At 24.8% G+C, this 14653-nt stretch overlaps 1 protein-coding gene across 6 annotated transcripts in view; it reads right to left on the bottom strand.

Moving 5' to 3' along the window:
- Positions 1 to 7665: 7665 nt before the first annotated feature.
- LOC107437715 (solute carrier organic anion transporter family member 74D) overlaps positions 7666 to 14653 on the bottom strand; it is a 258380-nt gene continuing 251392 nt past the window's right edge. For all 6 annotated transcript variants that reach the window (XM_071184715.1, XM_071184716.1, XM_071184718.1 and 3 more), the window contains 3 exons: positions 11156 to 11316; positions 10898 to 10962; positions 7666 to 9904 (listed from right to left, as the gene is read on the bottom strand). In XM_071184715.1, coding sequence (XP_071040816.1) covers positions 9612 to 9904; positions 10898 to 10962; positions 11156 to 11316 — 519 coding nt within the window. In that variant the 3' untranslated portion in view covers positions 7666 to 9611. The remainder of the gene's footprint in view (positions 9905 to 10897; positions 10963 to 11155; positions 11317 to 14653) is intronic.

Raw genomic sequence — 14653 nt, 5'->3', positions numbered from 1 at the left:
GGCTTAAGTTTTATTTATCATGCTTCATATGAACAATAAAAAATAAAATAAATGCCTCATTTTTAATTATTTTAAATTACTTGTTGTTTGATTCGTAACCTTTAGTAGAAATGCCAAATATGGGAAATATGTTATCTTAATGTACTGTGTTATAAATACCATTAAAAGATGTATATTGTGTAGATATCTATATATAATTTAACTTTTTTCTGCTTCATTTTGAGAATGAAGATAAATTTTTTTTGAAGGTTTTACAACTTTATCTGAATTTATTTACCTCAAAAATTTCTTGAATAATAGATTTATTTGAAGACAATATTACAAATTTTAAGCATATGTTTTATAAATTTGAATATTTTCTTTTCTTTATTTTAATGACTATGGCAATTAGAATTGATATGCATGTTTCATACATTATCACCAGCACAATTGATCAATGCAATAAAAGAAACCTTACACTTGTATTTATTTTTTACTTATGTTAATTGCATTGACTTAATCTTGGAACTGTGAGTAATGGTTATATCTTTTATGAAAAATGACAACCTTACTTTTACCTTTATAGAAAAATAACATAATAAATTTACTAAGTTTTTTTTAACAGTTTTCAAGGATGAAAACTCAATATTTTATGAATGACATTAGCTCAATGAGAATAGAAAAATAGAAGAAATCTTTTTTTTTTCTTTTATAACACTATTTTGCTTTTCAAAATTTATTATTAATTCTATGGTTATAGTTTGTTAAAATATGGTGCATTTATCTCGTTAATTTATATTCATATCAATTATTTGTATGATTTCATTATTTTCATATTTAACATTTCTACACTGCTTCATAAAATTTAATTTTTACAAATATTGAGTATGATATTGTATTAGTATAATTGACTTATGTATGATAATATTTATTGTTATTGTGGAAGTATGTTGTTTGTACTTAAAAGTTAGAATTGATTAGAGTTGAAAATAATATATATATTAAAAAATTATATATATATATATATATAAATACATAAAAACACTTGTAAATGATATATTTTAGATGCACTGCAAATGCAGAGAATGAAATTTGCTGCGAATAAATTATGTAGTATGAATGCGAGAAGCGCACTACTCTTCGTTGAATAAAAGAATGTGTGCACTTTCTTTTGTTATTTTTTTTTTAAATACACATTACATTAACCCTTCAAGTGTTGGGTAAAATTGTACAGAAATTTTTCACCTATGCACTTTTTTCTCATTCAATAACATGGAAAAACTGGTTTCTTTGATGCAGGAAAGCCTGCAACTAAAAATTTGGCATAAGTCAGGACTCAGTAGTTTAATTCAGAGAGAATAAAACTTTAAATTATTGCTATTAATTATGAATGTAACAAAACAGCTTTGTATTACAAATTACATTAGTATTTTACAAATGATAACTTTTTAAACGCCATTTTAAAAAAAAATTTAAGCTGATCACAATTTACGCCGTAAATTTTATGCCATAATGGATGTACAGTAAAATTAAAAGTTTGAATATTTAAAAAGAATTATTGATTTAAACTATCTCCCTTTCTGGTTAGTTTCACTAAAAAAAATGCTCAATATAATAATCAAAGTGGTATTGGTTTTTTATTTTAATTGAGTTTAAAAATACTGTCATTTTGCATTTTCTAAATTTTTTATCCACTGTTCTTACACTAGATTTTAATATTTTTATCAAAAAATACTTGTAAGTTAAAACTAAATTTAATGTGTATTTTCAAAGTATGTTTGCCTTAATGATTGTATAGATTGTTCTTGTTTCAAATTCGATATATTGTTGCCAATTTATTTATTTTAAAAATATCCTGCCTTCATACTATTTATTTAAATTATAGTGCAAACCTACAGACTAAACTATTCACATATTAGCTATCATCTTCTATTCATCATTAGATACAATTTGGAAATGATCCAAATAATAGACCATATGAATTTGAATTTATGATTATTTTTTTAGTTATAACTTAACTAAGTTGGAAAAAAGATCATTTATTGATAAAATAGATTGTTCCTGTTACAAATTTGATATCCAATTGTTGCCAATTTATTTTTAAACTGTCCAGTCTTCATTTTTTTTGTCTAAATTACAGTGCAAACCTACAGACTAAACTATTCACATATTAACTATCATCTTCTATTTGTTGCAATTTGGAAATGTACTAAATAATAGACCATATGAATTCGAATTTATGATTATTTTTTAACTTTAACTTAACTAATTTTTTAAAAAAATTTCAGACCAAGCACAAAGAAATACATAATAAAAAAATGGCATTGCATAATTTTTTATTATAAAAGTAATATTCTTACAGCTTTGAAATTTACGACACATTTTTCGCAGTCACAGTTTAAAATTCTATACATTGATTATGAATACACAAAACGAAATAAGCTTATCACATGACTTAAAAAAGTTTTTACACAGTTCATATAAAAGAACATTTGATTAGAATTTTCAAGATAAAAACATGTAGTAGGAAGATATATTCTATCTATTAGATTCAGTAGCATCAAACTTCCATGTAAATGAGTTCTTGATAAATGCATATGAATACTTTGAAAATAATTTAATTTTTTAAGTATGTTCATAACCAAACTGTAAAAGAATTATGTTAATTGGCCTTTACCTGATTTTCCTGCCAAATTAATAACTTATATTCTGATATAAATACTAACAAAAATGCAACATTTATATACCAACATAGCAAAATAACACTTAAGACACTTTAAAAAACAATGCTAGTTTAGTGAAGAAAAATAAATGAACACATGTGTTGCATAATGCAAATAATGCTGTATGAAAGTCATTCATACTTTATGTAGTTAAATTGTATCAAATATTTGGGGGGAAAAAATGGATTATTTTTTAAAAATATGTTATCAATATCTCTTACATGGAAGAAAAAAATTTATAGTACAAACGATAAATGTTATTTGATGTTCTAAACATTTTGTAATTTATTAATTACAAAAAATCTTTTTGAGTTATAGCATCTTATAAAGAAATACTTTAATTAAAATTAAATGTTGAACCATAATTTCTTTACAGTTTAAATTTGCTGGAACTGTAGTAGTGTTGTATAAAAAAGGAAATTTTGCATTGATCAATATCATTACAGTTAAATGTTTCGGTAACCACTTGTAAGAGTAATTTAACACTCCGAATTATTCAAATTTTTTAACATTATTAGTATCTCTAAAGGATTAATTAAATAAAACCATCAGAACATTGAGTATTTTGTGGGTGTTAAATATTCTATAAAATTGTACAAAAATATGCAAATAAGTGTGAAAAAAATTAAAATAACCAACAATTTCACTATTTTGAAAAAATTTATAAAATATTAAACGGATATAATTAAGATATTATATCGAGTAATAGCTATAGTAGATATGAAATATTACTTAATTTTAAAGTTGAAAGATATTGTAAACAAATTTTAGTTTTCTAATAAAAATAATGCATAATCCAGGTAACATAAAATATCTTAGTAATTTTTTTTACCGAATTCTCGCACTTTGTATAAAAGTAAAGAGTTGATGCCTACTAATTATTACTGATGGGAACTGAGTAAAATTAATAAATTCATATGACATTTTTATGAAAAAAAAATTTTTATTGCATTTTTAAACAATTTTAAAAAAACTGAAAGCATAATAAAATGTTAATAATTTAGACATTTCTTTCTCTGGAAAGTTTTTCAATCTTCATTTATTTGATATTCTATAAGTAAACTTTTTCAAATTCATCCTTATTTGTATTTAAAACTCATAAGTTAAATTTAATTTTTAGTTGTGGGATGATTTTAGCAACAAAACTACATGACAAATATAAAGGACTTCCATAACTAATAGAAAAACAGTGGTGAATAATAACTTTATTATTTTGAGTTGCATGACAAATCCAAAAATATATATATTAATTTTGAGAAATAAATTTTAAGAAATTTAATAATAAAATAAATTTTAAGAAATTATTTTGAGTTGCATGACAAATCCAAAATATATTTTTGGATTATATTAATTTTGAGAAATAAATTTTAAGAAATTTAAAACTACATGTTTTATTAAACCACATGTTTTAATAAATTATATGCATTTATAAATTCCCCACTGTTTCTCTTAGAATGCATTTGACTTTTAGCTAGTGTAGAATTAAACAACAATACATGGCACAATTGCTCTGTACAATAGAAACAAATGTAACATTTTTTAGTTTATTTAACTTATATCTTAATCACAAGCAGTTGATCATTTCATAATTAATATATAATGTAAAAAATTAGATGTTCAACAAACATAAATACTTAAACAAATAGCAATCTATCACGTTATTGTGTAGATACATGACACATAGAACACATTTTCACATGTTGTGCTCATTTCAACTTTAATGTGAAATGGAATTGAAAATTGATATTATAGCTGCCAACCTTTGAAAGAAAATGAAAGATATGTTTTATTATTTATATTTGAAAAATGCTTTTTAAATAATTAGTTTTTGATAAGCTGAAATCAGGGTTGGCCTTAAGTGTCCAAAACTGTCTAAAACACTTCTGTTCATAGCTCAATATAAAAATTTATTTAATATGTTGACTGCTGCAACAAACTGTCAGTCTGGCCACAGCACTGCCAAGTCATATCTGTTCAGTTTTGAAAAAGTGTGTTATTGATTATTCAGATCAAATGGTTTTTTATGCTGTGACAATTAGAAAAGGACATAAATGATAAACTTGATATTGAGCTTCTGCAAACTTTTTGATGTTTTTCAAAATCGTAACAAAGACTTAATATTAGAAGGTTTAGAGAATCAATAGGTGCAAATTATTCAGACTACCTGAAAATAAAACTATGCCTTCTGTTCGACCAAGGCAGCAAAATATTGCAATCACAAAAATGATTCTAGAAAAAGCTTTGGATTCGCATGCAAGCAATATTTTTAAAAAAAATAAATAAATATTTAAATAGACTAATCAAAACATAGGGAAATATGAAGAATACATTTTGTTCAAAATGTCCTGACCAACCTCAGCTTTGCATAAAATGCTTTAATGTACTACACACAATAATTTTTCTAATAAACAATCTTTATTATAATTTTATAGTTTTATTATAAACTGGGAATATTTATAGAAATATTCTCGAAGATTTCTTGAAACCAGACAAATAAGTGTCACCCAAATGTGGGTGACGCAGTCTGAAGAGAACTGCTGTCACCTGGACATGGGTGGTGCAGCAGTCAACGTGTTGAGCAATATTAAAAGATAGTGAAATTAACTATGATACAAAATTATCAAGTTATTAAATATAGATCTATGTCTTCAAAATAATTTTTTTTTAAAATTAAAAATAGTTTCATCCTCTCAGTCTTTAACTGTCCAAAACTATATATTATAGTATTGTTTTATATAAACAAAGAAAATGTCTAAAAATTGCAGAGGGTAGAAAATTATAAATTTACTATGAATTAAATTGTAATTTTTTTTTTATCAGGAAATAAAAAATAAAAGTAACTTTCTATTTAAAACAAAGCTGTTATAAACTTTAAATAAATATTTAATAGAGTTGTTGAAATAGTATATTATAAAAATATAGATAGTAAATGTATACAGAAAAAGGGCATATAATGATTAGATAAGAAATTTTAAGTTCTTGTATTTTTATACCTTTATTATAAGTTTTGGACACTTTTGGTCTGAAAATCCAAACCCTAAACCTGGCAAGTACTTTTATTAAAAAATAACTTATTCACAAATATAGAAAAGTTAAGGACTTTCAATGATTCCAGCAATATAAATTAAAAAAAAGAAAGAATGTTTTGAGTTGACAGCAATATATATGTATTTCCAACAAATATATTTTTTGAACGAAGAACGTACAATAATATTTAAAACACAGGACCAACAGCAAAATTTAAGTACTATCAAAGCCAAACATTAACAGTAAAATACATTTGAATATTTAATATAATTGTATAAATGCTTTTTAGTTCATAGAATATAATTTAAAAAATTAGAAACTTAACTCATTAATTTTAATTTTTATATATAATAAAAGGTTGAATTAGGCACAAGAAAGACATATAGAATTGCAATATGTACAGTAAGAAAAAAATTATGCTTATCATCTATACACTTTATTTTTATTAAAATAATTCCTTCATGCAAAAAGAAGCTGAATATAGCAGATTAGTAAAATCGTATATGGTCAATGAAAAATATTTATGCATATATAAAGATCAGAAAATTTAGTATTTCACCCTATCTTGATATGATAGAATTGTTAAGCAGTGTAATATACAGTTATTAAAAAGATATAACAAAATAAGATTACTAAAATGGCTAACATAAATTTGGAGTGCAATTTTATACATGATTCAAAAAACATTAATTTTTCTTAACATTTTTAATTTTTTTTAACATATTTGTACTCTTTTTAAACCCTGATTTTTTTAAATTCAAATTTTCATTTAAAATTATATCTATAAATACAGCACCTGTAAGATACATTAAAAAAGGTCTGTTTGAAAGAATTCAAACAAAAGTAGGAACTTTTTAACTACATGCATAAAAATTGCTCATTTAAAATGTACGTAAGAAACAATAACAAGTATAATTAAGGTAATCATTAAAAAAAATTTAAGGTTAAAACTGTGTGTTTATTTAATTTATGCCAAAGAATCTTTTAATTACTATAATGCTCATGTTATAATGCAGAAGAAAAAAAAAACATTTTTTGATACGTAAAATCATTTTTTCATCAATGGTACAGTACAGAACCCGTTATCCGGAAATCAGAAAACCATAAAACCGGAACAAAATTCGATAAATTTTCCTGCCATTTAAAAAAAAATAATTTTTTTTCCTCATAAGATTTTAGGATTTTTCTTTCTTTTTTAACAGATGTTTACCTTACCATCATTTTAGAAATAATCATTAGTGTATTACTTTATCACTTTTTCTTCTTTTTAAGATTATTTCTAAAAAAATTTTTTTTAGTTGGGTTTGACAATAAAAAAATGGCTTTTTGTAGCGATTCAGAAAATGGGAAAAATCAGTTACCTGGAATAGCGATGGTCCCGGATAACCGGTTCCCTACTGTACTAACAATTGAATATTGATTTATCTTTCTATATTGATATTTATAAAGTTGTTTATTTTCCATATTCTTCAGATCAATAATATTCTGACTGCATGTTTATAGCTCTTGCAATGGATGATGCACTGTATTTCATCAAAACAATGACTAAGTAGCTGATTTTATCGTTAAAGGCAAAAAGAAATTGGGAGGTAAAATCTTAATTTAATTTCCTTCATTTCATTAAATTAAATTCATTTAAGGAAATTAATTTCCTTCATTTCATTTGAAATTTTTATTAATAGTTATATTTTACTCTTTATCATTCAGTTACAGAAAATACTTTAAAAAAGTGAAAATTTAGCAGAATGATATTCTATTGCTATGGATATTTTAATACATTTTTTATATGTTTTATTAATGAAATGGGATTATAATTCATTATAAACACCATTTATAAATTTTGTATTTCTTAAACTGCATGCATTTATAATTGAAAACGAATTAATACATTAAAATTAAATTAATAATTTTTATGTTGTATCTAGGTACTACAGCATTTTTTTTTCATTAAATTTTTTGGATTATTTCACCTATGATACAAAATGCTATACGTTAATTATTATATTTTAACAAATAGCATTTAGCAGAATATTTTTTAGCAGGCATTATAAAACTAAATTTTTTCCTCTTGCTCTACAACTGTAATTTTACAGATGTTACGATTACTTTGTATAAAAAAAAACATTGCATAATATATTCTCTGATTGAATAATTTAATATTTTTACTGTAATTAATTACAAACAGCTTGAAAGGGGTATTTTTTGAAGAATTAGAAGGAAAATGTGTAAACCTGAAAACAGACTTCAATTAGTCAATCAATAGCACCAGGCACAAAAGATTTGTACTCAAATTATTAATTGAATTTTGACGTAGCATGAAATTTGACTTATTAATGGCTAAATTGAAACTGTTAAATAATATTTCATTTAATAATATTATGGATTGTAAAAATTGCTTAAAAGAATCACGCTTAATATAATTTTATCATTTCTATGTTATAAAATGCGTGTTGGTTGAACAAAATGAAAATAGAAGAAGGAAAAAAACTGATTCTTAACTTATTCCAAAATGATAAAAGCTACTTTCTTAACTTAGAATTCGATACCTGCTGCAGTACATAAATGAGTACATAAAAATGATCTTCATAAAATGTGCGTCAAAAAATTAAATCCTTGAAGTTTAAGATAAAATTTTAGAAATTTCCCTTTAAAAATATATTAATGGGTTAAAAGAAATTGGAAAATTAAAAAAAAAAACTGATAGTAACAAACTTAAAAGTTAATTATCAAAATCTAGAAGATTTATTTGAAACTGAAATAAATAAAACATAAAATTTAATACGTATAAGGACGCTTGAAGGTTCAAATAATTCGATAATACAGATATGTAAGGTTTAATTGTGATGAAGGTTTCCTATTCTAAATAAATAATAATTTATTATGCCTCACCACAAAAAGATAAATATAAAATGTTATCAAGAAAAGCTCCTATCAACAGTCTTTAAATTGAAGAGCTTAGCAGAAAGATGTGTTAAATGATCTTTTCGTAAATGTAAGAGAAATAGCCTTAGACTGCAAAGAAATGACAAGAAAGCTGTTAACAAAGTCTCTTTTTTTATATAAAAATCTGCCTCATTTGAAAATTACAGCTAACATCCTGAAAACCTCAATATTTTCAAATTGTTGCATAACACACTTTTCAACTAAGATCTTCAATTATCACCTTTAAAAAGAATAAAACATTGATCATCGTAATACAAGTTTTGCTTATATTTTTGATAAGTGTAAAAATGTCCAGGATTCTATATACATAGTTGCAGATTGTAAATAAATCATCTTTGCAATGTAAGGTAAATATCATGCAAAATTAACTGATTACATTGGAAAAAAATCCTCTTGGGCGATTCAATGACGTTTTAAGAGTTTTAATGTACGACTCATCAATGATAACAGCTGCCAATGTGATTTGTTGAATCAATTTTCCAATAATAACTTTAGTTTTTAATCATCGTTAAACATGATACTTGTGCACCAATATTTAATTTTTTGTTATTAATTAGTAATCACCTCCATTAAATACCTTTTGTTCAACACTGAAGCTTAGCATAATGGAGAATTGAATTGCATCAGTGATTTATCAGAAGAAAAGATGTGGATATTTTTTTCTTCAAACGCATCAAATAATGAGTATTCTTGTGCACTGAACAAATGAGGAGTTTGCCAAATGATGATAAAAAATAATTTGTAGCAATGAATAGTAGTAACTCACATGGGGAAAAAGATTAACTTAAAATCCATAAAAGGTTCTGCCCTGGCATAACAGGGCTTTTTATCACGAATGATTTTTTTTAACAAAAAAAAAATCACATTTCTTGGCAAGATATTGAACATTTAATTACAAGATATATATTTGTGACTCTAGGAATGCACGTTTATTGGTAATCATATTGTGCTTTCCAACTGTGGATTCAGCTGAGTTTCATTGAAAGGTACCATCTCTTCTACATCACAGGCTTCGTCCTCTTCTTGGAATTGTATATCTTTGGCTTTGAACCAAACAATCAGATCCACAAAGAAAGCTAAAAGCATGATGACAGCTGTAACACCATGAAAAACAGACCGGAATTTGGACGGATCATAGAGACGACACGCTCCTGGTTCGCCACAATTATCTTCCCAGAAGAGGCAAGCTGAGTCCACTACAGCACCATAAATAATAGGACAAGGAACATTACCTATTGATTAAAACAAAGATATATTAAAATTAATAATCACATTACATGTATAGAATATTTAACAATTTAGAATCACTAATGTAGTATTAATTATTACGGGAAAAAAACATATAATTTTGCAGAAATATTTGCAATGTAATTACAAAAATTTTTTCAAAATATACACAGGAATAATTTTCAGCTAAACAAATGATGTTCACCAGCAACTTCAAATATCTATAGCCCTGTTTACATTATTTCAAAACAAGTTCCAAAAATATTCATAATACACAAAAAACTATGTATAAAAATCAGACCTGCTTACTACTTAAAATTCAAAAGTGTAACATTTACATAAAACTGTATCTTTCAAAAATTACAATGTTTTTTTTTTAATGGATTTTGTGGAAAATACTTAAACTTATAACAACAACATAAACTTATAACAAATAGGTATTAACATTAGAAAAATGGCTAAATTCAAAACATAGCTCACTAAAAGTATTTTCTGACTTTTTTATAATGTGATACCTTATACCTGGAATGACCGGGGAGGCCAAACAGGCCCCTTAGGTATCTTGGTAGGAACACCACCATAAGTCAGGTAGGTTTGGGTAATTGGTACCATTTAGTAGGTATAAAGTACCCCAGTTTTATTATTATATATATATATATAAAAAAAAAAACAAGTATTCCAACACATCTTCAATCATTATTTATAGAGAAAAGGAAACTCAATTATCTAATCAAGTATATCTGAAAAGTCAGTGTTCCATTTAATCAAACATTTTCATTAATCAAATTGAATAAAATATCATAGAATTTTGATGATCAAGTCTCTAATATATTCCTAATTAAATTAATTATGATTACATTTTAAGATTTTAGATGACTAAGATTAGATTTTAAGATTTTGATCAACACACAAACAATCTGGGAAGGGTCAAACTGGCCTCTTCAGTATTTCTACGCATATATCATTGTTTAGGTTAATTAAACTTTAACTTTTCTCACCAAATAAGCCTATTGCAAATGCTATGAGTCCTAGGGCCATAGCTTTGTCCTTTGGTTCAACACATCTAAAAGATAAAAAAAATTACAGTTATATCAAAAAATCCACTTGTAAAACTCCAAAAAAAATATTATTAAATTTAAAAATTCAAGAAATTTTTAAGCATATTAAACAGAATAATTTAAAAATATATATTAGGAAAGAATATTTATATTAAAACTCTTACAATTTAAGACAAAATTACATATTAATTAACTTACCTTAGTGTAAGAAGCATAGATCCAACTTCTGAAGTAGAATGGGCCAAAACGAAAAAAGCAAATACTGCGACATAAGGAAATAGGCTGTTGCATTCGAGAGGACAAAATCCATTGGTAGCTGTTACATTAGGACCCAAACACTTACAGTCAGAGTAAACATACTAAAATATTAAGAGAAAATTTATCATCACAGTATCAGCAAAACAAATTTTTAATTAAATAAATAAGCCCAAGAAACTGAAGTGGTAAAATTTTACCTGATTAAAAACTTAATCAGGGTGCGTAGCCAAATTATTCAACAAAAAATAAGAACCTTATAGCACTTTTCAAGCACTCAAAAAATATTTTTAAGCACTTTATAAAAATATTATAATTAGGCAGGGTTGGAAAGTTTTTGACCATTGACGGTTTTATCTTGTTTTAACAGTCATCTCAAAGAAAAAACCTTTTCGTATTGTTTTTGATAATTATCAAAAATCATGAAATTTTGAATCATGTATAACGAATGGCGTTTTCATACGCTACGGACTGACAATACGCCGAAATATATATTGGGGTTGAATTATGAAAACGCTGAATAGAACAATGTGAACTATGTTTTTCTGCATAATTCAAAGTGAAAATCAACATGGTAAAGGAAAAATCTCATTTTGAATACAGGGAAAATTAAGAACTTTTTAAAAACACCCAATGAAAAAAGCACCTTTGAGGGCTTTTAAAAAATTGAAAATAAGCGCCTTTAAGCACTTTTTGAAAACGCTATGCAGCATGTTAATTCGCTTGCAAAATATATAATAGGAAATAACTATGGACCTGCTTCAAGTCCTTAAAAATATGAACTCATCTTCAAGACTTGCCAGACATGAATGAGAAGAAACAAAAGTGATTTAAAATACAAAAAATTTTTTGCCAACAAAAAATGGAAAAATAAAGGTGATGAACCTAGTTTTTCTAGTTTCGTTTTTAACCTTTATTTTTCATTGGCAACTTTACCATTTCAAATCATTTGTTTCTTCTTATTTACAACTAGCAAGTCTTGAAGATAAGCTCCTATTTTTGTGCTCTTGTAATATGTCGACTGTTATTTTCCATTTATATATTTTTGAAGTGAATTAAGTTTTTAATTGTTAAAAAAAGATTGCTTTTAAATTACAATAAACACTCTCTTAATTGCTTCTTTTTGTATTTATAATTATATACATCATATAACTATATTAATACAAAACACAACATTTCAATTGGATACCTACAAGTAAAGTCATAGTAGGTAAATCTTGACATTTGTTAGTCAGGTTTGACTGACACACACACTCGGGACGTTGCTTACAGGTATCCAATTAAATTTGATTTAAGTCTTATAGATACTATTACACTTCCATTCTTCTCGAGTTGCGAGAACCCAAATGAATGATTAATATGCAATAAACTAAATGACGTTTAAGTGCCTTGCACAATCATCTTCCAAAAAAGGATTAAATTTATTTTACATAAATTCTGAAGGTAAACAGCTGATCCATAAGATTGATGTACGGCCTTTTAATATTTAATTGCTAAAATTAATGCCACGCCATTTCCGACTCTGAATGGCATGAATGTGTTCTATACTCATTTATCTAGCGTCTGGGCTACACTATTCCATCTGTTTCATATATTACATACATTCATTCATATTTGAATATACAATGAAAGAAGTTCAATGGCAAAATCTGTTTATATGCACTTTCAAATAATATTCTTTTTTTTTAATAAATGAATGATATTAAACAATAAACTATTTGATCAATTAGCTATGTAAAATAAAATTATATAAAATGCATCAAAATATAAAACTATCAGTGAACAAGCACCAGTGCTTAAAATAAACTAAAGTAATATTAATTAAATAAATGCTTAGGATTTATTTGTTGTATATACAAGACTATTATGTTATCAAACATCAAATATTTTAATCATCGAAATTATTATTAAATCTAAAACAAAAATTAATAACTAAATGAAACAAAAAATAAGTCATGATAATGCAAAATGAGTTTTTTAGAAACCTTCCTTAAAAACCTCAACCTTAATTTTAAAAAAAATATTAAAAGTCATCAAAACAAAGCAATTAGGAGTTTAAACACTGAAAAATGTTTATCCCACACTTGTAGAAACATTCAAAATTAGTGAAAAAAGATGTTAAACTGATAAATGAATCAAATTACTGTCTAATCCAGTGAGTGGTATAAACAAATGATAACTGTTACAGTGTTAAAAATAGTAATCAATATTTTCTCACAGATAAATATTTGTAAAAAGTGAATCCTAATTAAAAGAAAAGATTAAAAATCAAGATAAATTTTCCTCTAGAGTTTGAATTATCACTGAAATCTATAAAAATTTATAGTAAATATGATTTAGTTTGATTAAATAGGCATAATCACATAGGCATTTTGCAAAGTAGCCTTTTCAAAAACTTTCTGGACAAAAATTTTCGTATTTTTTTTTCTCTTGTCTTTATTTTGATTAGTGACTAACTCATTGAAATATTAGCATTATAATTAGCATTTTAATTTTTCTTCACTATTTTCAAAAATTATTTCGAATAATAAGTTATATAATATTTTCTCCTTTTCTCATTCATCTTCCTGTGATTTTTATTTCAAACTAATGAGAAAGTTTGAGAAAAAAATAATCAAAAGTAAAAACATTTATCAATTTGAAACTGATAAGGACCAAATAATTACAAAATTTTTTTAATTAGGATTAGTTTATTTAATTTTTTTATTTTGTAAAAAAAAATTCTGAATGTAAAAATGTGTCTGAAGGTTATAGATACAAGTAAAATATAAGTTATATATATATATTAATAAAAAAAGTTGTATATAAGTTGTAAATAATAAAAAATAAAAAAATTAAATGCGTTTATTAATCAAAATATTCATATCATTATGTTCAAGAATATTTTTTAAAAAAATAAATGTGTGCCATAAAAAATATTAGCATTAGAAAAATATTTTCCAATTTATTATTTTGTTTATGCACAGTGTTCTAAAATCACAGCCTTTATCATTTTTTTAAAAAATTCTTGTTACAACAGAAATAAAAAAATATTCATTTTTGTATTTGCAAAATCATATTTAAATAAAAAAAAAACACTTTTTTTAAATTCAGATAGATTGCCATGCGGAGGAATTAGTTTAAAGACAATTTAAGCAAACAAAACCAGTTTAATTGCCAGATGAAATTAAAAGACCTGAAAGGAGATAAAAGGCGAATAATAGTAATGCCTTTCGTTTTCATCTGATAACCAAACTGGTTTTGAGAGTATTAACCCTTTTTTCAACATAAATTCACTAAATTTTCTTATAAAATATAAATCTGCATACATATTTTTACTTCAATGTATATTACTTTTATTTTTTTTTTGACAAGAACTTTAAAGTTGTATATTAAGGGCAGTCATAATAAAACATCATGTACATTTTTATGTTTTGAAGGCCTTATCTTTCCTATAAAAAA

The sequence above is a fragment of the Parasteatoda tepidariorum genome, chromosome 8 (assembly GCF_043381705.1).
Source record: "Parasteatoda tepidariorum isolate YZ-2023 chromosome 8, CAS_Ptep_4.0, whole genome shotgun sequence".
NCBI classification, from domain to species: Eukaryota; Metazoa; Arthropoda; class Arachnida; order Araneae; family Theridiidae; genus Parasteatoda; species Parasteatoda tepidariorum.
Note: the sequence above shows the minus strand (reverse complement) of the source record. Positions and strands in the feature narration are given on the sequence as shown.